Here is a 27,701-nt window from a genome sequence, read left to right as displayed (position 1 = left end):
TTTCCGAGAAAACGCATTTTATTCCGTTGGCACTGAAGCGTAAAGCGCTTATCGAGCACCAATGACTGAAAAAGCCAGACTTCTTCTCGCATTGGCGCGCATGGCAAAACTAAGGTCTCCTTTGCTTCCTAGATAGCTTCTCACATCCAGCGGTGAACCGAGCTCCTGACTTGGCACAACGGTTAAATAGATTCGTGTGACACTTGTAGGTGATTTCTTCAGCGTCCAGCACAGGATCAATGTTCGTTTGATGAGACTCGCTGTTGACACCAGTCAGACGAAATTTGTACCCGCGTACGCGTCTTCAGGAACGATACTGGCCGTGGCGTTGAGAATCCACTGCATGAAATGTGACACGCTGGCGTACACCCCTGGGAATGCAGCCGAGCCGCAGCCAACACCGAAGGACACGACGCCGACCAGTTCGCAGTAGGCTTGTCTTCCACGTTCCACACTCACAACCAACGGGCCACCTGAGTCTTGCTGTAGGAGGAAAATTCATCACGTTGTTAAGGGTTTCCTTTTAAGGCACCAATAGGGTGATTCATGTGATCACGAGACTCTCAAATAAATGTCTCTACTAGTGAATGCGGATTCTCTACAGGTGTCACATGAATGCTGCTCTTTCTCATCCTTCCTTAGCAACCCGTGGAAAGTAATCACGTATTCGTATTTACCGCAAAACGTACTACCACAACCTCTCTATTCGTTCTTTGTTAGCACTCCTAGATCCATTTCGTTCACGCCGACAGCTCCATAAATTTAACAAACCATATTTTTCAACTAACGGGGCTCTCAATCGTTTCTTCCCTGAACGGCAAGGGATTGAAATTTACACGCACGCCTTCAAAGGGGCCTTAGCTGATTCAACTGCATTTAATTAGGAATTTCCTATCAAGCCCACTTTAACAATACAAGTTCATTTGCTTTTACATAATTTACTTTACAAGGTACTTTATTTACTCGGCTAACGCTCCCTTTTTGCTGCTGTTATCATCGCCTATGCTTTTTTTTTTTACGTATGCTCCCACCTTCCACAGCAATATATTAGTACCATGAAGGTATTACAGATTAAAAAGTAGGTAAACAAATAAGCAAAATGTTTACCCGGTCGCGCATGGTCACACTTACCTGACAAGCATCGACACCACCGTCTGTGATGTTTCCGGCGCAGACAAATTGCTCGTTGACGCCTTGCGGAAACTCGCGGTCGTAGCTACCAAGCGATTTATACGCTCGGTCGCACGCGGTGTTCTCCACAAGAGGAACCTGCGCTTCCTGAAGCACGGTCTGCAGGGTGCCACCTGAGGGAGCAAAGCATCAGCGTTGTGGTATTGACTTGTGCAGGCCTTAAACAGTTTTTTTTTTTTAATTTTAAGGACGTTTCCTAGTCGTGGCTCGCGTTATTGCAACTTTTAGTTGGACAAAGCTGTGTTTCTTTTTGCTGGAATCCAAGGTGCATCTTGCCCCCTACGTTTTGCTTTAGTGGAAAGTTCTAATTAGTAACCTCAGTTTGGACAGAATGTGCACAGAAAAACGGGTTGTCCAGTTTTCAGCTTTGTGTTCTGTCTATTTATATTTGGCGCAAAACGAAGTTATAAATCATCGACACTAATTAGTCCGAACCCATCGTTTACTAATGACAGATCACGTTGCTCATTTTTGTGTGCTGCCCTCTGCAACTTGCCGAGGTTTTTCCCACAGGCCAGAACAACCGGCATCGCCAGAAAGAAAGCTTTTGAGATCAAGACGTGCTTCACGACATTTCCGCAAGGAGAAAGTGCGCGCGCCATGGCGTCGTGAAAACAAAAGTGGATACTAGCCTTTTCAGAATATTGGCGCTATTCACTGAACGCATAATACTTTGTGGGGAGAAGGGCAAGCGATTGATAACATTTGGCATATAGCATCGCTTATTGATCTGTAACTTTTATTTTTCCTATTCAATGACTCTGCTTGACCAAACGGCTTTTAGTGAAATGCTTGACTATATTAATGAAGCACAATTCAGTTCCGAACTACATGTACTAACGAACAGACTTTCCGAATTTATCCCAATATATCCAACGGAAGAACTGCCCAGGACCCAATCGCACGTCAACTTCGAGTCCGTGTGCTAACAGTTACCGCTGCAGAAAAACACAATCCGTGTTTTTCTCTCATAATACAGTACGTCCTCGATGGCTTACCGAAGGAGTTGTGTCCCCAGCCCAGCACGGTGGCGACTCCGTGCACAACTGGGGCAGAATCTGCATCCGGCAAGCAGGCGAACGGCTGCGACACGCCTCTCAGTCGCGCTTGCACATCCAGCAGCAACAGAGCGACGTCGTTGTAGTGACGCCTGTCATTGTATTCCGGGTGCACGAGCACCGAGGCAACGTTCCTCTGCACGAACGTGGAGTTGCTCGTGTCCGAGATGTTCACACCGCCGATTCGGGCGATGTACTTGGTGCCGTTCCTGCAGCGGCGAGCAGGCGTTGAGAGACAGAGAGAAATGTTTGCTGTGTAGTAACGAGAATTGCCTTCTTGGCTGCGGAAACGTCAGCCATCTGGGTATTCCTTTAACGTGCACTTGAATCTAAGCGCAAGGGCATTCGTCGTTCCGCCCCCATCGAAACGCAACCGCCGCAGCCCTGATTCGACCTCGCAAACCTCTGGTCACCAGTGAAGCAACATATAGCCACTAAACCACAGCGGTAAACTTGCTGGTGACAGTTTTCTGTAGCAATAAGGCGAAATTTAGATGGTTGGTGATGTTTTGGTAATCCTACATGTATTGTGGCATGATATGAGAGTCTTGACAGCATGATTCGTTTGGTTTCTAACTTAAAGTATATTCTGATAGTTTTCAATTTCCACTCATTACACGAAATTTATTCACCACGCCATCACCGTATTTGAATACGGTGTGTCGTGCAGTCGCCAATGAAGCATGCCCCAACGTGCACCTGTCCCGAAATCCTGGGCATTATAAAGGTTAAGGCAGAGAGTTTCCTATAAATACACTATAGAGGGCACACTGCAGCGCTATAGTGCCTATGGAAGCTGCAACGTATGGCGCTTCAGCGAGCATGAGAATTGCGGGATATATAGTACATGGATTTGCCTAGTCTCTGTACTTTACGTTCATTCTTGTTTCACGTGGCTTGAAGTTACTTTGTCATGAAACGACAATCAGCAATAGTTTATCTGTTACGCTTCACTACCTTAATTTTGTAGGCTCGACCAATCAAATACAGTCACGAGGTTCAGAACATAAGACGGTATACAGCGCACTAAAAAGCGCAAAAAACACACGAGGGAAGGACGAGGACGAGCGCTCATCTTCGTCCTTCTCACTTGTGTTTTTCGTGGTTTTTAGTGCACTATATACCTTCTTATACTACTGAGTACCAACTATCCCAATCTTTCACCCCCCTAAGTTCACAACGGTTCGTTCTTTTATTCATATCACAACCGAAACACATGCAATAAACGAATCCACAAGTGCGATTCGAGGCCCACAAGTACGAAGACTAGGCAAATCCGTGTCCTACCCGTAAATTCCCACGCTCGGTGAATCGATCGCAGCGCCACAATCCTCTCCAGTAATATTATAGGAAACTCTATGGGTTGCGGCACTCGGCTGATGGCCCGCAAGTCGCGAGGTCGATCCTGGCCGCGGTGGTCGCGTTTCAGTGACTGCGAAATATTAGAGGTCCGTGTACTGTGAAACGTTATTTCTCGTTAAAGACAGTCAGTCAGTCAATGAACTTTATTTACAAATTGTCCTGAGGAGCCGATTCCCCTCAAGGGGGAGGGTCGGCTGCGGGCCGCACCCACGTGGGGACAGGAAGAGCGAGCCCCTCCGCCAAATTGCGGGCCCTCTGGACAGCCCGGATTTGGACCTCTCGGTCCGAGCTGGTAATTGCCGTCCTCCAGGCAGCTTCTGTGCTGAGAGGCTCGCCATCGCGCAGCGCCGCGCATTGCCAGGGCATGTGGGGTAACGTGCAACGTCTCTTTTCGCAATGAGGGCGTTGCGGCTTTATGCTGTCGATAAACTTGCTGTACACTAAAGGCGACGGGTAAGTACCCGTTTGCAGCATTCTTAAAGTGACTGACTGGGCCCTAGAGAGTTGCGGGTGCGGGAGCGGAAAGCTACGCCTGGCCAATTGATAATTTTTGCAAATTTCGTTAAAGGTGAGGAGCGAATCAAGCTGCCGGATGCCATCCCCAAAATTAGATGCCGATTGCCCGTCACGGTGGGACAGTTCGCGTGCTCGGGCATGGGCAAGCTCATTGGCATTGGGGATAACAGGGTGGACATCCTTGCCCATGTGGGCAGGAAACCAGGTGATGTGGCCGTCGATTTCCGTGCAATGTGGTCTTTTGGTAAGAAGATGGGCCGCCTGCTCACAGACTGACCCGGTCATGAACGCTCGTGCAGCAGCTCGAGAATCAGTGAAAATGCGCGTGCGCAAGGGAATCGCCACGGCCATTGCTATAGCAGCCTGCTCTGCCCTAGCCGGCCTGGTATCTCGAAGAGATGCTGCTGTGAGGATTTTACCGCGAAGGTCAGTGACCACAGCCACGAAATTGTCTCGTTAAAGAGCACCAAATGGACGGTTTGTAAAGTGCTTCACTACGGCGTTTGTTGTGATTGTATTGTTGTTTTGGGATGTAAAACACCTAATAATAATAATAATAATAATAATAATAATAATAATAATAATAATAATAATAATAATAATAATAATAATAATAATAATAATAATGGTAAATATTAATGTTGTTATTATTATTATTATTATTATTATTATTATTATTATTATTATTATTATTATTATTATTATTATTATTATTATTATTATTATTATTATTATTATTATTATCGTTGTTATTGTTATTATTGTTGTCGATGTTGTTGTTGTTGTTGTTGTTGTTGTTGTTGTTGTTGTTGTTGTTGTTGTTGTTGTTGTTGTTGTTGTTGTTGTTGTTGTTTATCATGTACATCGCTAAGAGCACGCTGAACTTCAAGATGCTATTAAATTCAGTTGGTTTTTAGAAACAGTTCAATTCCTATAAGGCCGATGCTGCGTCGGGTATACTATTATAGTTCTAAACTTCGTGAGGCGTTACCGACCACTTCGCCTGTTTTCTCGTGGCTAAACGCATAGACAAAGAAACGGGAGCTCTACGCATGGCCAAGTGCAAATTCTGAGTATTAAATATTGCCAGCTATGGAACCGTCACGGCCGTGTACTCACAGTGAATAGGCGAAACAATGAGCCGCAGACAGGACGACTCGGGATGTGATGAGCGTACCGCCGCACCAGTAGTTGAGGATGTTCACCTCATTTCTATATATGGCCACCTGAAAAGTGACGAGCGCAAAATCATGCTTTTTTTTTTAGACGAAGGCGGGTGACCATCACTATCACGCGTCAAAAATTTCGCTGACCATTATTGATAACTGCGACTGTTTCCATCGAATGAAAGCGTATCAGACCATACATAACATGCTGCGACACATACAAATGTTTTTTTTTTCTTCCCGTCTATACCATAAAAAATGAGAATGCACTTCCACATGCTTGCATAAATGTTGAACCCTTAGAAAAATTCACTTCTAAAATAGAGCCGTTTCTATTCATATAAACCCTACAAGAGACTAACCATAATTCTACATTCATAGGTTCACCATGACACAGAGAGTTTCTGTATGTAACACTGGGATATCTAAATGTTGCTTTCTGTTGCTTTTCGCTTTGATCCATGTATATAAGACTTTGTCGCATAACACTGTGTTAAAGTGGGATAGCTGTGTTTCTCTTAGGCTGTTGCGAAACTTGCGTGCGTATTCATTGTTCACTCCTGTATCACCCTGTTTAGGCTCACAGTATCATATAAATAAAATTAATTAATAGGTAGTTTTTCATTTCATGATGGAAAGGAAAGTCGTTTACCCTGACGGAGGAGTACGTTTTGATACGAAAGCAATCAAATCGTTTTTTTTTTGCTTCTAGTCATTTGAAAGCATCAAATCAGTGGACGTCAGAATGGTCTCAGAGTCTCCAGCCATCAGTCAGACTGCGCCCAACTACTCAGCCGAGATGAAACGCGGGATCAATAAGTCGTTGCCTTCTTCCGAGCAGGATGTCCTCGAAAAGGTGCTTACACGCTACGCGGGAGTCTTTGATTTCGCTCAAGAAAAGTGTTGTTCCACGTGGACCGAATCCCGTATGCTCCACCGCATCAACACGGGAGATGCCACACCGATACGCCAGAAACCCTATCGCGTATCGCCGTCAGAGAGGAAAGTGATCGCTGATCAGGTCAACGACATGCTGCAGAAAGGCGTTATTCCAGAGTCGAGCAGTCCCTGGCCAGCTCCTGTTATATTGGTAAAAAAGAAAGACAGCTCTTGGCGATTTTGTGTCCACTACCACCGTCTCAACACCATCACAAAGAAAGACGTGTGTCCGCTACCACGCATCGATGATGCTGTTGATTACCTGTACCCGCGGCCGCATACTTTTCGTCCGTCGACCTAACGTCTGGATACTGGCAGATACCAATGAATCCGCCTGAAAGAGAAAAGACTGCTTTTGTGACGCCTGACGGGTTATTTCAATTTAACGTTATGCAGTTTGGCTTATGTGATGCCCCAGCTACCTTCGAGCGATTCATGGACTCCATCCTTCGCGGTCTCAAATGGGAGGTATGTATGTGTTATCTCGATGATGTAATTATTCTCGGCAAGACATTCCACGAGTACAACCATCGGCTTAGCGTTGTTCTAGATTGCGTCAAACAAGCTGGTCTCGTTTTAAACGTAAAGAACTGTCATTTTGTTGAGCGTCAAGCCCTTGTAGTCGGATATCTAGTCGACAAGGACGGTATATGGTCAGACCCGCAAAAGATCAATGCTGCCCGATACTTCAAGCAACAAACGTCTGTGAAGCATTTCCGTAGCTTCGTGGGCCTGTGTTCTTATTTTCACCGGTTTATCAAAGACTTCGCCCAGCTTGCTCATCCTCTGACAGACTTGCTCCACAAAAACGCCCCATTCCGATGGACCGTTGATTGTGAGGCTGCTTTCGAGCAGCTGAAGTATTGGCTTACTTCCGGGCCCCTCTTGCGCCATTTCAACCCGGAGGCACTCACGAAGCTGCATACAGATGCTAATTAATGGTATCGGTGTTGGCACCGTGCGATTTCAACATCACGACAGCCGCCAGCACGTCGTGGCGTATGCAAGTCGTACTTTGACTACGGTGGAGAGGAATTCTACGGTCACCAAACTGGAATGTCTTGCGGTTGTTTTCGCCGTTCAGACCTTATCTTTATTTGTACGGCCGGCAATTCAAGATCATCACAGATCATCATTCTCTTTGTTGGCTCGTTAGACTACGTGACCCAACTGGCCGGTTGGCTCATTGGGCCTTACGGTTTCAAGAATATAATTTTTCTGTGACCTACAAGAGCGGTCGATGTCACGCAGATACCAACTGCTTATCTCGCTTTCTATCTCTGACTGTGAATGCTGGTGATGATTTTCGATAACTACCTGGCTGCAATATTTTCCAACTTCCCAAATTTGAACGTCTTCCGTCACGAGCAACAGCGTCACCCTTCGCTGAAACCAATGATCGATGTGGCTCGTAGCTCTAAACGCACCACGCCATTTGTGATTCATGACACCCGATTATATCGCAAGAATTACTACAGCCATGATTCCACACTGCCCCTCGTCGTGCCATAATGCCTGCGTCTTGCGGTATTTCAAGCCATGCGCGATGACATCACGTCTGGGCACCTGGGATTGGCCCTAACGCTTCACCGTATCCGACAACGTTTTTACTGGCCTCGACTCTGGAAGACCACCAAGCACTACGTTGCATGTTGCGATGTCTGCCAACGCAACAAAATCCCTACCACGCCATTGGCCGGCCCACTGCAACCGGTTAAGACACCGAAATCGCCATTCGAAAAAATCGGCATAGATTTACTGGGCCCTTTCCCCAAGTACACCACCAGCCGCCGCTGGATTATTGTGTGCGTAGATTACCTGACACGGTATATTGAAATGATAGCGGTTGCTTCAGTCACATAATCTGATGTGTCATGGTTTCTTCTGCACTCGATCATACTTTGTCACGGGGCCCCTCGTGTGGTGATAAGTGATCGCGGCCGGCAGTTTACCGCTGACGTTGTCGAAGAGTTGCTACGGCTTTATGGATGTCAGTATTGGCATTCCACGCCATACCACCCTCAGACCAATGGCCTCACTGAGCGCACCAATAGTACCATCATCAACATGCTTTCGATGTTCGTCGCAGCGGATCACAAGAACTGGGATGCCATATCACCTTTTGTTACATACGCCTTTAATACCGCGAAACACGAGGTCACAGGTTATACGCCTTTCTTTCTTCTCTGCTCGTCATCCCCAAAGTTTCCTTGACAGCATACTTCCTTTTTCGACGAACGAAAACGCCAGTGTCGCGCAGACTTTGAGTCACGCCAAAGAAGCTAGTCGACTTGCTCGGCTTTAAACTCTTTCCGCCCATGCTCGCGCGAAAGACCGTTACGACGCAAAACACCCGCCTGTGACTTTCGCTACGGGTGATTTCATCTGGCTGTGGACGCCCGTTCGAAAGAAGGGGTTTTGCCAGAAGCTTCTTTCCAAGTACTCTGGACCATTCGTCATTACTCAGTGCTTGCGTGACGTCACTTACGTTGTAGCGAAAGTGACAGCTCAGAACCGGCGTTCGCACAAGACGCAAATTGTGCACATTGCCCGATTGAAGCCCTAAACAACCGATCGCTTCTACTCTCTCGGTGAGCTTCGTCTTGCCCGGAGGAAAATGTAACGCTGACTGAAAGAGCGAGAATAAAGAAGAGGTAGGACGCTTTCGAGCAATGGTGATTCGGCAGTGATGGTTGAACGCTGGCATTTTCAGTGTAAATAAACCCATCACATCCTTAACAAGATAAAAACATCACTATATAGAAGCATTTGGCGCTGTGAGGGATAAGGTTCGGGTAATCACGGCAACTTAAATAATCGTTGTCGAGACTGACGAAGACATTTGCAACTTGAGTTATAAGGCTTTAATGCCACAAAAAAAAACGATAATGAAGCTTGGCGTGTTACATGGCAACAGCGAAGAACTGCCTTAGGTACGAGCACGACATACGTTCTCGGAAGACAAGGTCTGACGCTTAGCGTAGTCCCCCACTGCACTACACAAGGTTTGAAACACTTCACCGTGTGGCGTCGAAGGCAGATGAGTCGATGCGTTGCGTTGCGTCTTACGCCGACCTCAGCGATGACTCAGGCATGGTCGGAGCGGAGCGTAAGTCATCGTCGATGTGTGACAAGCACGTCCCGGACAGCCAGTAGTAGGCCCAGGTCTGGAATACGCCCGGATCCGAGTACAACGGACCGGCGCCGGCTGCTGGATCACACGGTAGAAGGGAGCCAGGCTCGTGCGGACCACAGGCACAGGTAGGCTTCGGGACCACGACCCGACGAGCACTTCAGCCTGCCACTCTTTCGTTCAGATTCTTCTTCTCGAGCGCCCCGTCGTCCTCTTCCTCTTCTCTCTCCCCATGGCTTGGCTTGACTTTTACGACACGATTCCGCCTTTTCCTTGTCTCATCGTCATCTTCGTCGGCGTACGGCACAGCACAAACTCACAAACATCGCGCACCAGATGAACCTACCGCGCATATCATGACAGGCGCGATGTCAGCAGTATTCTTCTGTGATGCAATTTCATTCAATTTCGCTAGACAGGCCTGGTATGACCAATCTCATTTTGCTTGCTAATTTCCACTCATCGTGTGGGCAGCTCACACGTATTTGCCTCACACGAATAATTTGAAACACACCTAAACGCCTACTTAACCTAGCTTATGGCGCGAAAAAAACACGATAGACAGATTAGCGCTTGTCCTTCTCTCGTTTTTTTTTTTGCGCCATAACCTACGTTAAGAATGGGGGGGGGGGGGGGGGGGCGGTTAGAAAACATGTTTAACGATTTCGAGTACTTGAACCAACTTGCCCAACAAGTCACTCTAAACGCCTACTACCGACACAATGCCGAATCACTCGCTAGGATCTGTCAAGTAACTATAACGCGTCAAGTTTATTAGGTGTCCTATATGGTTCATGAACATTATGTCAGAAGTGTACGAAATACAAGACTGTGCCAATACCACTATCACGGCCGCTGGATAAAATTTTTTATCCAGTGGTCGTGCCACTACTCTTCCAGGGTAAATGACTGTGCCTTGGGTGTTTCACTCTCCGATATTTTGCACTGTTATGTCATTATGTTAAAGGTCTGGTCCAGAAATACCTGTTTGTTCAGTTCTTTGTTTGTATGTTTGTTTTTTGTTTGTTGGTTGGTTGGTTCATTCGTTTGTTTGTTCTTTTTACTGAGTGTAGGTGGGCGGAAGGAGACTATGGGCTACTTAGGCCTACATGTTCCTTGTATGTTTTACAAATTATATCAGCAATTGAAAAATGGCATTTTAACTTTTTTTCTTCACGTGCTTTTGAATATATGTTACCTTATTCATCTGTTTTCAAAGCATAATGGTGTAAACTATTGTTCTCGTATAGAGAGGTTTAGATTGTTTGGCGAAAGCAGGGTGTATGCTAGAGACAGTTCAAATGCAATCTTCTCGAATATCACAGGGTGGTAACAATGCCACGGCAATGTGAGAGCGCATTCGTAATCCTAGGCATCAGGAAAAAACTCGCAAAAGTGCGGCATTTACATCTGAGCTGTGACACCGAAACGCGCAATGTAATTTCATAAACAACAGCTTGCAATGCATGAATGTATCCCACGTGCTACAAAGCGCGGTGCAGAACGCAGACAGTTGCACATGCTTTACTCGAAATAACCCAACTTGTGGAATAGAAGAGAGCGTTTAATTTTACTTGTGCTTAGTCGAGACTGGGAAGCAAAATAAAATTAATCGCGCAATGCATTTTTGACGATTCATAAGTGAAGTTTAAGGTCCCAAAACCACCATACGATTATGAGAGACACCGTAGTGAAGGGCTCCGAAAATTTCGACCCACTGGGGTTCTTTAACGTGCACCCCAATCTGAGCACACGGGCCTACAGCATCTTCGCCTCCATCAAAAATGTAGCCGCCGCAGCCGGGATTCGGACCTGCGGGTCAGCAGCCGAGTACCTTAGCCACTAGACCACCACGGCTAGACCACATTGCATTTTTTTAATCACGTTACTGCAATGAAATGCTTCGACAACTAAAACATCGCTTAGCAAAGTGAAGCAGTAAATTAATTAAGAGTGAATAATTTTTTCATAAATATAGTGGCGTTAGTTTTGCAATCATAAGTCAACTTCCGAAAGAAAAAAAAATTGAAGACAAAATTTCATAGTCTTAATTTCGCGCCTTGACTCCACATGAATTGCAGTGTGACGTCACAGATTTCAAATGACTCTTTCTTGTATTTTGACCCCATTGGCACTATTCCCATTTTGTCAAAATTGCTGTGAAACTACTGAGTTAGCTCTCTTATGACACAGTTTCATTAGTTTTAACGATAGCAATTAATCCCTTGCAGACGTTTTAAAAACTGGCATCACAATAAGTTGGTGCTTTGACCTCGACACTGCGTCGCCATCGGATTGAATTCGTGTGCGTTTCTTTTTTCTTTTTTATCACGCACGTTCTCGCAATCAGAGTGTTAACCTTCGTACTTTGAAAGAAGTAATTGGTTTCAATGATTACAAGATTGTATCCCTTTAAAAATAAAAAATCCGACAAGTTCATCGTTTTTTTGGATATATCCTGACTAAATTTGATTATATTGCACATTATTTCAGGGTTTATTGAGTTCTTCGCGGTACTACAACGAACGTTAGTACTATTCAGCAGCATACTTACGGCAAAAGGGTACTTTCCGAGGTTTACAGAGCGGCCTCCCAAAACGGTGGGTACGGTCCTCCTTTCCTGACCAAGAAACAACTTCGGGGTCCTTCCACAAACTGTGCACGCGTAGGCAAATTGAAAGCTTGAGAAGCGTAAAAAAAGAAAAGGCCGTTCGTTTCACAAAATCAAACGAGCAACCGATGTGCGTAAAATCAGCTAACGGTTCTCCGTATACATGAGCAACCACAGCAACAAAAAAAAAGTTATGCTAGAATTTTTAGCAATAGCAAATCATAGTCAGTACTGATGCTGAACGTATTAAGAAAACCGGTACCAAAAATGAAATATGGACATTGCGAAGAAAATGCATCATGGACTCAAATGCAGTGCTTGGCCCTTACCTGCATAGATAATCTACCAGGCGACTAAAATACTCAGGCAGGTTGGCTTCATTTATCCCTACGTAAAGCCAGCTAATGATGTGTTGGACGAACTGTGTGCAATGCCATTTGAATCGCCCACCTTAGATAAATACTTGGGGGAGGGGGGGTTGCGCCCCAAAACCACGCTTATTATGCATGCCAATGTGGGAGGAGCTCCGGCAATTTTAACCACATGGCGTTCTTTAACGCGCACCCATATTTAAGCACACTGGTGCTCCTTGCATTTCGACCCCACCGAAATTCGGCCGCCAAAGGTGGGAATCGAACCCGCAACCTCGAGCTTGGCAACGCGATGCCCCACATGTAAGCTACTACAGCGAGACCGGCCTTACGTATTGGTCACGTATTCCCATCCTCCTCTCATCCCTTCCCCTCCTATCCTTACTAGTCACGTCGCCTTTCAGCATGACCACATCAACGATGCCGGAGATACAGGGTCCACATATACATTTTTGCTGTATGAGAAGTCAGTGCATTGAGAATGTATACATGCAACGTACACTGATTGTTCTCTAGCACGATCTGCGTCATGCGAACGGCCCTGTTCAGAGCCGCCGTCGGCATATCGTCCTCAGGCTGTGCAGTAGTCGTCTCCACGTCGTGGATGTGATGCGAGCCTTGGCGGAACAGTCTCGCGGGACAGCAGGCGTACGGCGTTGTGCCTCGCAGATCGCAGAGGGGCGGGAATTCCTTGCGGCGAACTTGTTCGCGCAGCGGCACGCAGCTTTCCAGCGGCAGGCACGCACCCGGCTGACCAGTGGGCGTCTCGCACTCAGCCGCCGGTTCTGCGCGACGACCACGTATATACACAATGACAAACGAATAGCTTGGGGCTGAGAAATGGTTATTGCATAGAAGCGATTGACAAGCTACGCTGGGCAGATGGACCGCTTCTGCAAAGCTTAGCTAATAGCTCATAGGCAAGTAACCAAGAATATCTAAATAATAAGCACAATGAAAAAACATAGACGCGTAGCACGCAGTATCATGCACCAGCCCTGAGCTCAGGGCTTAGTGGAGGGTGTGTATCTGAAACCACATGCAGAAAATGTTTTTACGCGCGTAAACGGGAAGTGTTCAATGTAATAATAATAATAATAATAATAATAATAATAATAATAATAATAATAATAATAATAATAATAATAATAATAATAATAATAATAATAATAATAATAATAATAATAATAATAATGTCCCACGTCCCAAAGCCACGATATCATTATGACGAAAGCTGTAGCTGAGGGCTCCAAAAATTTTATTCACAAGGGGTTCCTTACCGTGCATGTTTTTTTAAGTGCACAGGGGTCTAGCATTTGGCCTCCTTTTAATCCCGGACGCAGCAGCCGGGATTCAACCCCGCAACCTTCGTGTCGGTAGTAGGGCAAAAGTGACCAATACAAATGGCGAACATATTATTATTATTATCGAACCGCGCCAAAAATCAGAAGAAAATTTTTAATTTTTTGTTTCTTTCTTCCTTTCTTTTTAACGAAAAATTGGCGTTTGTAGGTTTGACAGCTCTTGCACACGCGAGAAAAAATGTGCGCAAGTACCATTAGGATAAAGTGACAGTCTCAGTGAAACACTAGGACTTTGTTTTTATGACATCCCAAGCAAAAAAAAAAGAAAACGAGCAGTTACCAAATAAAAAATTGGCCCCATATCTGCATGTTACACTGCAAATGTCGTCGAAAAACGATAGCCTTGCGTCTGGAGAGAGTGAACAAAACGTTCATTTGATGTGCTGCGCAAAAAAAAAAAAAAAAGCGGTGAATGTTATTCTGGAGGCGCTCTGTTAGAGTGCCTCGAGCTTGCAGGGGAGGCTAACGAGCGCATCAAGTCACGTCACATGCAAGACATAAGTGCTATCATAAGTGCATAAGTACTATAGTTATCCTGGAAAACGAAGCGGGCGGTGGGCGCGCCCGTCTCTGAGGTGATAAGGTATAAAACGCAAGGCGACGAGTAGGCACCACCGCCGTGTCGTCTTAGCAAAGCGTTCGCAACACTTGCCTTTTCGTGCAAGCGTTGCATGGTGAGCGCAGCGTCATAAAGGCTATACGGTCCTTAGGATTACTTATGTATGCCTTTTCTAGTGAAAAATACACATACATAATATTGACGCGTTCTTATGGTGCCTAGGATATGCGCAATAATTGCTTCTTATTTGACAATCGCACAAGTATGAACGCTGAACCTTGAGCAATATTGGTGGGTGCTGCGGATGGGGTCGGCCATTTGGAGTATCGTTTGGTCCCTTTGGTGCCATTTAAGGTACCGTTAAGGGTGGGCAAACAGACAAATGTACAGCCAGATAGACAAACAGACAACATTTTTTGCGTCGAAGGTATCCTAGAAAGACTATCATCTTTAAAATTTGCCATGGTACCGACGTGGGAGTCGCCCGCTGCGCGCAAGGGCACATCCCGCATGACTTTAGTAAAGTTGTTCTATCCAATCAACCAACCTCCTAAACCTTCTCAGTGAAGCGTGGGAGGCTGCGATCTTCCAGTCAGACCTGGTCGACCAGCGTGAACTCGTCTCTCGAGCCCGGCGGGCGGTCCTGGCCAGAGGGTTCTTGGAATTAGATACCCTCCCACCTTCACGCGCACGAACTTTATATAATGAACGTTTTTCCTCTCTCCCTCTGACCTAGCATCCGCATGCGTGCTTGCTTGACAGTGAAGATGGGCAGTGTTCGTGCAAAAGGGTTGGTTGTGTTTAGTGTGAAAGCAGAAAAAAAGTGCGTGTTCTTACCATCTGAGTCGGAATACACGACGGGGACAGCTGGTGGGCTGTCTGCTGGTGGGCTTTGTAAAGGTTCTGTAAGCAAGAGTGTTTCGAAGAGTGGCGTACTGCTCGTAACACGGGAGAGAAACGTCCCTATTAAGAGCTACAAGGGCAATAAATAATCAAGTCAGGCTCCTTGTGTTGACATGTCAAGACACGGAAACTCACGCACCGAGACGCAACCATACACTCGTAAGCCACACAAACAAAACATAGTGGTCGAAACAACGTAATCCCACCCGAACTGTTGATCAAATTGACTGGAAACAAAGATCAGCGCAATGTAGTCATCTTCGCATATCGATGAAAAAAATCCATGAACAGGGTGTGTGTGATTCAGCCGATGTTTCGACTAGTGAAAACCTCGGCTTGAGCACACACCTCCTTTTTACAGATTTTTCATCGCAAGCTTCTCTCTTCCTATTCCTGTTTTGTTTTTATCTTTGCATATTAGTTATTCCTGGTCTCAGCGTACGTGAAAATTTGTATGTAAAAACCTGTACGTCAATATTTTTTTACATACAAGAACATGGATAAGTTTCACGTCTGATAACACCCACGGAATAACAACCTCGTTATCAACGGAATGAAGTGGCATTGAACTGTGAATACTAAAAGTAACAAAATCCACCAAAAATTGCTTACATTGCACTCGTCTCAAATTACTTGATACACCGTCAAGCGAGTGCTACATGTTGAGCGTTAATAAATTTTCAGTCTAGACAGATTGTTGTCGGCGGTGGCTATAGATGCAAAAAAGTTGCTTTACACTGAGCGTGTTGCTTCTCCGGTTTCTGGCACCCAATGATCGCGAACTCACACTCTATTCTTAACAATCCGAACCCCACGGTGAAGTTACAAGAGTGTTTTAGAAGCGCCGGTTTACCGTACATTTGGTTAGTACGGAAATACTGTGCTTTCGAGGTCAGCATGCAACTTTCAAAAAAGGTAAACAAATGAAAGTCGCTTATAAAGGTCTTGCTAACTAAGAAATCTTAGCTGTTGCACTCAAAGGGAAAACAGTCTCGAAGGTGCAGAAGTGATTCGCCAGCCCATCCGCGACGTTGGCGTTCACGGGCAAGCAAGCGCTGGCATTGCAGACGTACAGCATGCCCGACGTCCATGGAGGTAAAAGAAATCTTCATCTGCGATGAAGTACCGCCCTCTTCTCTGCTCCTCACCCTCTGCTCCTTTGCCTCCTCCTCACTCAGACTTTTCTTTCATACCACCTTTCTATACTATATTATGCAGGCTATGTCATATGCTTTACCCTCCCCTCATCTTTGTACTTTACGTCACACCCACTTGCCTTTCCCACCACCTTGCTCTTCTACACTATACATGGCTATGCTGCACAGCCGGCCAAATCTCTTAAGGCCTGACCACACGCACTCGTTGCTGCGCGTCAACGCCCCCTCTCCCTATATAGAGAGTGAGAGGGTGCACGGTTACGCGAAGCTGAACGCCCACTCCCTCCGTAGGGAGAAGACGTTGCGCCGCGTCAGAATACCACGACGCGCTGCGACGGGTGTATGTGGTCAGGCCTTAACAGTCGTGCGCGAGCGGCGGCTGTTCGATGCGTCAGCGCTGTACGACGGAGCCGAGTTGCAAACAGAGCGAGGGTTAGCGCATGTCCACAAATTGTGCTCAGCTGGACCCAACAGCGTGAGCAGACGAATAGTTTCAGGCGTATTCTCTTTTCCGCCTCAAGTCAAGGAATTGACATTAAAAGATACGCCCACACCCATACTGATGAGATAAGCAGTAGAACGGGGTTCATCTGCAGTGCGCTGGTAAGAAGGAAGAGCCTGGCAGACGGACGCACAGAAGAGTCGCCGCTTGTGCGCGATAGTTAGAAATTTCGCTGGCTGAACATTACCTTCTCCATTATTGAAGAAAAACAGCGCACATCATCTCTTTCTGTCTGCGTTTCTTGTGCGTGGTTTTCTTTCAAAATGAACTAACACCAACCAACCAAACTTTCCGTTTTGTTACTCTATCTTCTCCCATTCTCCTCCCACTCATCTTCTTCGCACCACTCTTCCTCACCCTCGCTTCCTTCCCCCCTTGATATACTATACGACACACGGCTACAATATTCGTGGCTACGCTATTCATGGTTTTCCACGCGTTAAGCCGATCGACTACATCAGATAGATGACAGCGTATGACAGCCCGGCAGGCCCTGAAGCGTTCTTCCAAAAAGTGCGTGCCGACCACAACAGTACGATATTTCAGAATTTACGGTAAACGAGTGCTGCTACAGGCCCTAGTTTCCTTGCAATTTTTTTTTTGTCCCCGCCCCTTCTCCCTGCAACAGAATCGAAAGTTGGGCTAGTTGGATATGCATGGTATAACTGTCAGTTCAAGCGCACGAATAAGCAGAAAGGAAGACAGGACAAGCGCTTATCCTCTCTTCCTTTCTGTTTATTCGTGCGCTTGAACTGACAGTTATGCCTTCTCCCTGCCTTTTTACCGCAATAATATGAGGCAGGCTTAGATTGGTAATTCCGCTTCAGCCACTGTTCCAATGGGCGTCAGCAAACCAACGCTTTCGTTTTATTGACAGCATGACCAGTCAGCATAACACCATCACCGCTGTTCTTTTGCAGTGTGAAGTAATTGTAATGGCAAGCACACGATCACCACCCTCAAAAAGTGAGGAAACCAACAGCCCTTACGTTACCTTGTGGTGGTCCGTCGACAAATTCCGCGGACGGTTCTGGTGTTGGCATCGCCGGTGGCGGTGTCACTGCGCATGCCATAAATATTGCGTAGTCAGGCACCAAAAAGTGGGTCTTATCATCACATACCCTCGCGTATCTTTTTTTTTTCTTTTGGAAACTAAGAGTCACGTCACAATCCAATCATAGGCGAAAGCGCTCAGTGTAGTTGCTAGAAAGAGGTTGCGATTCTCAGATGACTTGGTATAAAACTTTGCAGTTGCAGACAGAGTGAACAGCCGAATTATCTTGCCACATGATCGTCATCAGTTGATCTTCCGGGCTTACGTTGCAAGCAGGCACAGTTTATAATGAAAAAGGGAGATTTTAGATCTGATCTTCCTTCTGTTTCTAGTTCCCCATGAATCCTTTTGGTAAGAACTGACAGCAAATGAATGGATCTTGTCGCTCAGTCACATATTTCTGACCCCGAGCTGTTGTCATTTGCTTTAAATTGGTCGCACATCTCTGCATCTCTGAAGGCAACCGTCTGCATGGTTTATTCTTTCCAGCAGCAGCAACCTCTCAGACTAGTGACAGACTTCAATTTATTTTTATTTATTTACAACATACTGCGGTCCTGAAAAGACAAATTAAAAAAGCAAGCGGGTTCTGTCAGTCAACTGTAGTTTCGTGGAAACGGTGCCGGCTTCTCATATTCAAGGGCAAATAAATAAATAAATAAATAAATAAATAAATAAATAAATAAATAAATAAACGATTGCAGCTAATTCAGTAGTATTATAAAAACTTTTTACAGTCCATTAAACATAGCTTTTATTTGTTGCCAGCTGACAGTAATCTACAATCCTCTCAAATACAGCGCGAAACTAATACTCGTTTAACTCGTTCCCGCAGCATACCCAGCTTAGATTTATTTATTTATTTATTTATTTATTTATTTATTTATTTATTTATTTATTTATTTAGGCTGTTTCACTTCACCAACAGCAAAATTAAATGAATTGTGGAGACTTTTTAAACGCGTGCACAACAGAAAATCACGCTTGGATTCTCGTCAAGTTTTCTTTCACTTGCGTTTCTGCTATTCAAATTATTCGGCCCCGCCGCTAATTACAAGCTTTACTTTGTGAAATTACGTCCTGCGTTTGCTCCATTTTTCTGTTTCTTATGAACTGCAGCCTTGCTGAAACCATTACACAATTTCTGAATTTTATCACCCCTTATTCAGGCCTCCTAACTTGTGGAATAAGACTAGCTTAAAAAGAAAGAAAAGAAAAAAAAGAAGGAAGAGAAACTTGATCAAAGGCTAGTTTGCTTCATTGCATAAAACCCGATAAACCAACATGCAATGAAAGACAAGAAAACTTTTAGCTGAATTGTGACAATTATCACATAAATGTAAAAGTATTAGAGGACGAAAAGACATGTCGCTGATAGGGACCGACCCTTCGCGTTATCCGGAGGTCGTGTATTCGATCCGTATTGGCGGAAAGATGTATTTTTTTTGCTTCAATTTCTTCGCATTAATAACATAACTACTACGTTACAAATAATGAGCAAAAAAATAGTGTACTCTTTCTTATAGGCCTTATTTATGTTAGTTTCGTTCGTTTCTATGTAGAAAAAAAAGAATAAAAACATGTAGTCGTGTTTTCCACTTTCAAATCATTTCTCTGTACTTTCCCACTTGCAAGCTCTGCAAGTGTAACAAGAAAAACAAGCCCGACTTTTGCGCACATGTCTTATCACGCTGCTGTAATCACCACACTTGCTGGCATCAACTTTCGTTGCCCACATCAGTGGAGTTTTCGAAAGGGCAACCCGCAGCTGAGCATGGCTGGCAGGCTTAATAAGGAGACCTGTACGCTGTTATGCGTGATGTACACACGCTTTGTTTAGGTTTGTACACGTTTGCACACACACAAGGTACATAACCCTACGTACGTGTGCACACAAAAAGATTGCCAAGTACAAATCTTAGCTTATTATCAGGATGTTATATTAGCAAAAGTGACCAGCAGGGCTGCCAGATGCTGCCGAGCTAACAAGCGAATAGTCATTGCAGAAGCAGCCTCACAAAGGCGGCGTGACTTTCACAAAGAAGCCCCCAAAAAGCTGAATTATAATGCATGGTCTCATTCTTGAAAATACCAATAATTGTAACAAAAATTTTGTTCTAATACTAAGTAGAGAAAAAAATAAGCTTAATTAGTTTGTACAGTGAAATATGCACAACTATGAACGAAAACACATGTTCAAGTTTTAACTTTACCTAGTGTCTGTTCGGTTTATTGATTGATATGTGGGGTTTAACGTCCCAAAACAACCATATGATCATGAGAGACGCCCTTATCGGTTGGAATAATGATCGCCAGAGCATGATTAACGGTAATCATTGATTTTCCCAGCGGATGTCTGACTGCAGCACTCGACTACTCAAAGTCATCGACTAACGCTCTAGTGGTGAAAAGATGATCCCAAAAATTACTATATTCCCTCGAAAACAAATCGAATATAGTTCAAGCAGCACCTCTTGAGCAGGCGTTGCTTGAACACGTGAAAAACTGTTCATAATTTAAACTTGACTTTCGGGACATTGGGCTTATTCTAAACGTAATCCATATAGCATAACTCCATACGAATTCACTTAGATGCTTATCAAACTCTAGAACTTTTTTTTGATATTTTAAATGCAAATACTCTTCCTGTTGGATAGCACATGGGATTCCGGACGAGATGATCATCTACATTTAAGCGGGGTGTCACTTGCGGACGAGTGACGTAAGTGCAGGCCAAAGGTACACATGATAAACGTAAATAAAGATGTTCAAAATATTGAGATGACGAGATTTAAGCTCTGGGGCTCCCGCGCAAGATCTTTATGCTCTAACCATTATGCGACAAAAGGCATACCTCATCAGGTGAAATTCACCACATCGAAGAACATTCTTGGTGGAAGCAGGGGCGTTCGGACTCTTGGTAAATTTTCCCCAACCCTGATGGTTTCGTCAAAAATCTTTAGTTTTCTTCGTGTACATTAGCGCGTACAGTCACTGGGCATGTTTTTCACAACACTGACCGAGTATCGTAGAGCCGTTGCTACGTTATAGTCGCACATCAGAGCTGACGCCAGTCAATTTCAGTGGTAATTTTTTTTAATAATGAAGCTGTCTTAGTCAGCCCTGTGACACCGCCGTCAATGTCGTCGTCATCGTCGTCGTCGTCATTGTAGTAGTAGTAGTAGTAGTAGTAGTAGTAGTAGTAGTAGTAGTAGTAGTAGCAATAGTAGTAATAGTAGTAGTAATAGTAGTAATAGTAGTGGTAGTAGTAATAGTAGTAATAGTAGTGGTAGTAGTGGTAGTAGTGGTAGTAGTGGTAGTAGTGGTTGTTGTTGTTGTTGTTGTTGTTGTTGTTGTTGTTGTTGTTGTTGTTGTTGTTGTTGTTGTTGTTGTTGTTGTTGTTGTTGTTGTTGTCGTCACCATGCATTTCACGTTGTGAGAAAGGTGTAAGTGATTTAAATATTACTGAAATGAAATGATGACGATGATCGCAATCTGTGGCGCGTGTATTTCAAATCTCGCGGCGGATTCATGACTTGACGTGACATCGCTAGCCTATCAGATACACTCACATACTACTGACAGCTTCGCCATCCGACGGTTTTCACTACGTGGAACTCACTAAAATGTGTCTTTCGGTTAGCACGCTCTTCAGACGGGGGAAATGGCCAAGCGTGGTCTTGCAAAGTTACGTCACATTCGCTCACACTGCGACTCGCTTACCAGGGCTCGCTGTCGTCGGGGGCGTGGACGGACGCGACCTGGTGGGACAGCACACGATGGGCAGCAGGATGTCGACACCGCAGAAGATTGGGAACTTGAGTCTGCCCACGTCCCTCAAAGACTGCAGACACTCGTGCACTGGCATGCATCGACCGTCAGTCAGCTCGAAGTTACGCGTTGGGTGTCTTGCCCGGCAAGCACTACCCCTGTTCCCTGCACAAGCGAATGCATGTCAGGTGTACTGAAAACGAGAGGAAGTGTGTAGTTTTCTTTTTTTTTTTTGCGTGTGCTCATGTGATGTGAGGGCATCTTGGCGCACAATTACCGTGCTAGCTACGCCTGAGCTCTTGAGGGGCTCGAGTGTGTAGCACACAAATTTCTCGTAGTAACGTAAGGATTAACAGGACATGGTGATTACAAACTGCCAAACAGAGTTTTCACAATAAAACCAAGACAAGGAACGAAAAAGATACACACAAAAAGAACGTAGACACCATTGTCAAACAACTTCTCAAAGGAGCATCAATACATAAGTGATGCATTCTATTCTTTGTTAACATTGGTTAACATTATTCATGTCCTCTTGCAATGACATCTAAATTATTTGAACATTAGTACCAGACCTCCGAATGCACATATCGTCAACATACAAAATGAATCTTGACTGAGAAGGTTACACGTTTGCAATATGTAGGATTAATCCAGTTCGAGCTAAGTGCCGTAAACACTATGCGTTGGGCAAATTCAAAAATTGATATTTCCGTTTGGGCCCCAACGTCCGCCGGGGCGATACGTAAATAAACTGATTGCTATGCATTTTGCAGACGTTTTGAGTGGGCGATGGATTGTCAGTGCCCACAATCATTGTTATTTTTGCACATACACATTAGTGCAAAACGTTTCGGGAAGCGTACTGAGGTTTCAGAAGCTACCTAATGAACATTACATTCAGGGCTAGTACGGGGTGGAAGTTGTGGATTGGATTTAAAAATGATCATATAAAGTTATAAGCAAAACGAAATGTCAAGTAGAAGAGGACAATTTTCAGCGAAACATTCATCAGGTGCTCATTATCACCTGTGACACCGCCTGTGATACAAATATCACAAAGGGCGCTGACTCTCACTGAACACGATATATGGTAGCGTAAAATACGGCTTTTCGACTAAAACGGAGAATGGTTACAGTTGAAGCCAAGCGATTTGTTTTTATTGAGCTAGACGTGCATTAACTCAACTGCGCTCGGATGTTCCCGAATGTGAGTAGTTGACGGCTACTGCTACAGACTAACGAAAACCCACAGAGCCACAGCGGACATGAAGCGATAAACAGATTTACCTCTGGCGGCTTCCACCTTCTCGTGCAGGAAGAAGAAAGAGAGGAAGATGAGTAAAATAGTGGGAAAGGGCTGCCGTCGCATCCTCCAGGCCGCGATATGCATTGCGTTTCCACCGTTTCCTCTTGCCGTCTATCCAGTTCCGGACACACACACAGAGGTGCGGCCAGCCCACGACTGCGCAACCACCGCCACAGTTCACGGTTTCCCGCCGAGCCGCTGCAACCACGTACGCTTGGCGCGACTCCGTGGCCGCAAGGCGAGTGTGGCCTTGCACAACAGAGCGGCAACAGATCGTCTGCTTGGACTCGCTCACCATTTGCCCCTGTAATCAGTCGCCGGGAAAAAGCCCCCTCCTTCCCACGTCCTGGCGTCACGAGCCCCTTACCCCATCTCTGTCGTCTGCCTCGAAAGTGACAGGCGACACCTCTCGACGCGTCGCGCTACAACAATCGTCCCGACCTTTCGACGAATTAGTCAACTTGTAGACGCGTTTAAAACATTTCGTATAGTTCAGCACATTAGAGGCACTAATGATGTCGCGCGTCACCTTCGGATACAGCCTCGGCACCAAAATGAGGCTGTGTGGCTATTTGTAATGTAACCACAGCCATGTAGTAGTACGTGAATATTAAGGGTGCACATAGCAAGTAAAGGCAAGTTACCGAGTGTTTGCGTTACGTGTCTTCTGTTCTGTCTCGTCCTGGATGTACTTTACGTCGGAGAGATAACCAACAAGCCCGCCGTGCAACCTCAGTTAACGTGGCGACAATGAGCGCTGCACGTATTTCCGGCCTGGCGTAGCCAGGGGAGGGGAAAGTGTGTGTATGTGGGGGGGGGGGTGCATCGAAGTTTTGCGATTTGACATATGCGCACGCACAGCTACAAACACACTCACAAACACACGTATGTTTGACACCCCGCTCTCCCTGGCCCTAGAGTTACTGTGAGTATAGCATATACAGTGTCTCTACATGGCCCCTTTGACAAATATTTCTACTCTACAGTATACTGTCCGCAGTGCACGCGTCTCACCATCAGATGTCTCTACAACCACGTCAACAAAGTGACTACGCTATTTCAACGGGTCTATAGTGCCGTTATGTAGACCATAAGAGTTGTGGAAAGCAAGAGTCGATATATGCTGAGCGAATATCAAAGATAAGTCCCAACAAGAAGGTTCAGGCGAAGACGGAGGCTTGAAGTGTCGAGAATTCGTCGAACAGGGAATTTCACTGGAAACAACGTTAATTTTTACATCGTCTGCCTGGAAGCGAGGGCAGGTTGCTTTGTTTAAGCGTGAGTTCGATTGAAATTTCTCTAATTCAAGAACTTCTCCATCAGGACCTATACGCTCTCTCCTATTTTGTGCCAAGCATCAGTAAGCCTAGCTGTATTGGCGGGTGAGAAATTACCGTTCATCGTCTTATGCTGTTTTCGCCTTGGCGCTAGCGCGCGGAAGGAGTTACAGGGAAAAAGAAAGAAGGAAAAAAAATGAACCGATCGTACGTCCGTTTTGCCAGACTGAACGGACACTGAAAGTGCGACGCAACGGAGTTCGATGTCACGAGCGATTTCATTTGCACAATGTTTTTTACCAACTTCAAGAACGAGATGTAATAGGGTCGTGCAAAGAGGTCTGGCAATCAAGTGCACATTGCTTATCACATTCCGCCACATGACATATTCCAAGTACTCTCGTTTCGCTTTTTTGTTTTGTTGAATATTATCTGAGAGCCAAGTTTTCTAAAGTTCATCTGTTCATCCTTATATCAATAGCACCTTTCATTCACAGAAATTACTTGCCTGCTTTTATTAGACGTTACGTTACAACGCAGTCACAATTTTGAAATGGTTGCATCATTCTGAGTCTAACAGTATGCAACACCATTTACTGGTTTGAAGAAATTCAGCAAGCTAGAGGAACAAAAGCTTGGAGGATGATTGGCTTCACCTTCAAAAGTACAAGACGAGGCGTAATCGGGTCCTGTGCCCACCGTCTTCTGAACTGCTAGCCTCGCTTCGGTTCTCAGTGCATACCACCACCGTGCCGTAAGAAAACGAACAACTGTGGGCATAATATTAATTATTTGAAACTTTTCTATAACGTCTACTAGAAGTACAGTTGTTATTATGGCCCGCTAAGCCATAATTTTTTCTTTTGCGAATCAGTGAGTGGCCCACTAAGCATGTGTAGCGGGCAACACGAAACAGCTGCTCACTTTGTTGATGCTTTTGAAGCTGATGTTAACTAAATATATTTGTAATGGTTGGTTGCGCAATTCGCATGCTTTGAAGTCTGATTGAATTCTACACTTCCGCCACGCAAGATTACATGAGTTAAGAAGACTCCTTCCAGACCACATTCATAGGGTGCTTTCTTTTTTATCGAAACAGTTTCACGCAATGGCGGCTCTGTCATCCCTTCCAACACCTCCGAAATTACTGTGACAGGAAATATATCTGTTTGTTGACACAAACAGCTTAGCTGACCCCCACCGCTTTGATCTAAAAAAGGTTGTAGTAGTAAGGCTACAACTACGAAGAACAAGTTAGATACAGTTAAGTCTTCTTGTGTGCATTGAATACGAAAGCACGGCGTGCTTTTAAGAAGGCCGTGTCGACACTAGCATTCAACGACATCACAACATGGCATTATCAATGACACCACGTCACAATGTAATCACTTGGTCACGTGAGTTTTCTTGGGAACGTGGGCTATTGCAACTGCTCGCTGGACGCTCGCCAAAGGACGACGAGTTTTCTGGTCTATGGGGCATACTATATTTTCTTAGAAAATGGTGGCATATCCACGGGGTGAATGATGGAGAGTGGGGCGAAGCATCCGTTCGTTCTTGCTTCCGTCCGTCCATGCGTCTGTCTGTGTGACCGTCCATGCGTCCATCCGCCCGTCCGTGCGTGTGTCTGTTCGTGCGTCCGCACGTCCATCTGCGCATCCGTCCCTGCGTTCGTCCATGCATCCGCCCCTGCGTCCGTCCATGCATCCATCCGTACGTGCAGCCATTCATGCGTCCGTCCATGCATCTGCCTGTGTGTCCGTTCGTCCATCTAGTCAGCACTCCAAGTACCACCATCTCGCATCTTTTCATCATATATTCCGCATATAGAAGCACCGCCATCCAGCGGACATTCCAAGGACTAAACGAGAGGTGGCACATGCACACTTTCTTACGGCTTGCGCTTCGTGCCTACTTCCCACATTTAACCACCTCAAGTTCATGGTATACACTAGTTCACTGTATTCATGGCACTGCGGCCCAACGCCCGCTAAACCTTTCTAAAACCAAAGAGGTTACGCCCAGCGAGTGTAATGTAGCAACCCTTTCTTGTCAGACAGTGCTCAATGTACATGCCAATGGCTGCTAATGGGGAATGAGAGACAGGAAAATTCGGCTTTTAGTTAACGCGCACGCTGCGAGTTTTTTATTGTTCAACAACGCACAGGAGAAATCTCCCACCGGCACCACCTTGTAGGTCAAAGCGTAAGACATGTTACGTACTACGACGAATGACGAACGGGTGCCGCTTTAAGGAGCTTCACCCCTAAAAAAAATCTACAAAGGTTCGCACAACTGAGGCCCTGAGCTCTTTTTATCTCATTTGTGGTCAAATGATGGGAGCACTGATGTGCTGTACCACAGGCAGCTTAAGACTTTAAAACAAACAAGGCAACGCAATTTCCTATGTACAGCGAGCGGGGGCTTTGGTTTTATTAAATTAAACGTAAATTTGCTTGTCCGGTATGACGTCTGCCATGACGTTGAGTATCCAGTCCACGTATTTCGAGACTCTCGTGTAGACACCAGGGTAAGCGGCTGATCCGCAGCCAACGCCGAACGAGACGATGCCGATTGTTTCGAAGAAGTTCCGTCCGTCCCGGGTGGAGTTCGTTACCAGCGGTCCACCAGAATCTTGCTGCGAAAAAAGAAAGAAAAACGTAGTCAACATTTGAGCCAGTTCGACATCGTAAAAACCATCGGACAGTGAAGGTGTAAGCGCGCGATTGTATGCGATCGCCTCGCGTACTACTACTACTACTACTACTACTACAACAACTACTACTACTAGTACAACGACGACGATGACGTCAACAACAACAATAACGACGACGACGATGATTAACGGCAGACTAAAACGTGTTCGATGTAGCAATGATAATAAGTACAGTTACTGCATATAGTGAGAAATTCGCGGGTACTATTTCTTGGGGAAATTCGATGACCGCTAAGTAAGACGCCGGGTGCATTGTTTGAGAAAGTGAGCAATGCCAGCGACAAGATACAGCTGGCAGTGTGTATATACCTGACAGGCGTCGACACCACCGTCCGTGATGTTCCCGGCACAGAGGAAGTCACCGTTGATGCCGCGAGGAAACTTGGTTTCGAATGAGTTCAGTTTCGTGTAGGCACGTTCGCATGTCGGGTTGTCGACCAGCGGTACCATGGCTTCTTGCAGAACCGTCTGCAGCCGTCCTCCTACACATGGTTTGCAATTAGTACTGTTTGTACAACGACCGTCAGAGGGTGTCGCAGCTTATGCGCACGAACATTAGTAAAAGGATCGCGCGAGAAAGTTAGGATGAAGCCTGGGAACGCACACCTAAAGTACAAATAGTTTATCCTGACTAGTACAACTTTTTTTCTTTCTTACTGGAAGAGGTAGAGTTCACAGAACTATGGCGTGTACGTCATATCTTGCATAGATGAAACAGCATCTATGAAGTATAAGGAAGTAG

The 27,701-nt window shown here is 45.4% G+C and overlaps 2 protein-coding genes across 4 annotated transcripts in view; both read right to left on the bottom strand.

Annotated features, from left to right (window-relative positions):
* On the bottom strand, positions 1-23,227 carry LOC119169313 (clotting factor G beta subunit). Of its 2 annotated transcripts, XM_075878558.1 has the most exons (10): positions 22,948-23,227; positions 21,610-21,822; positions 17,827-17,892; positions 15,108-15,173; positions 12,848-13,132; positions 11,920-12,020; positions 5,247-5,353; positions 2,190-2,458; positions 1,132-1,304; positions 1-483 (listed from the first exon to the last, which is right to left on the bottom strand). In XM_075878558.1, exons 1-10 carry the CDS (start codon positions 23,048-23,050, stop codon positions 274-276), a joined length of 1,593 nt encoding a protein of 530 aa, XP_075734673.1. In that variant the 5' UTR covers positions 23,051-23,227; the 3' UTR covers positions 1-273. The 2 variants fall into 2 exon arrangements, with proteins under 2 accessions (XP_075734673.1, XP_075734678.1); XM_075878563.1 differs by lacking the exon at positions 21,610-21,822 and having other exon boundaries at positions 22,948-23,195.
* A 3,416-nt stretch (positions 23,228-26,643) lies between these two features.
* The window catches only part of LOC119169314 (clotting factor G beta subunit-like), a 61,329-nt gene continuing 60,271 nt past the window's right edge, over positions 26,644-27,701 (bottom strand). For both annotated transcript variants that reach the window (XM_075878660.1, XM_037420426.2), the window contains exons 8-9: positions 27,269-27,441; positions 26,644-26,881 (exon numbers count right to left, since the gene is read on the bottom strand). In XM_075878660.1, coding sequence (XP_075734775.1) covers positions 26,684-26,881; positions 27,269-27,441 — 371 coding nt within the window. In that variant the 3' untranslated portion in view covers positions 26,644-26,683. The remainder of the gene's footprint in view (positions 26,882-27,268; positions 27,442-27,701) is intronic.

Source organism: Rhipicephalus microplus, chromosome 2 (genome assembly GCF_043290135.1).
Source record: "Rhipicephalus microplus isolate Deutch F79 chromosome 2, USDA_Rmic, whole genome shotgun sequence".
In the NCBI taxonomy this organism is placed as follows: domain Eukaryota; kingdom Metazoa; phylum Arthropoda; class Arachnida; order Ixodida; family Ixodidae; genus Rhipicephalus; species Rhipicephalus microplus.
Note: the sequence above shows the minus strand (reverse complement) of the source record. Positions and strands in the feature narration are given on the sequence as shown.

What these genes read in the sequence shown, in the direction of transcription:
- LOC119169313 (XM_075878558.1), bottom strand. Translation starts at nt 23,050, where the DNA reads ATGCATATCGCGGCCTGGAGGATGCGACGGCAGCCCTTTCCCACTATT. An exon ending in CGTGCTAGAGAACAATCAGT is followed by an intron (nt 12,021 to 12,847) that starts GTACGTTGCATG and finishes ACGCGTGCACAG; the next exon opens with TTTGTGGAAGGACCCCGAAG. An exon ending in TCGGAAAGTACCCTTTTGCC is followed by an intron (nt 5,354 to 11,919) that starts GTAAGTATGCTG and finishes GTCACTTTTCAG; the next exon opens with GTGGCCATATATAGAAATGA.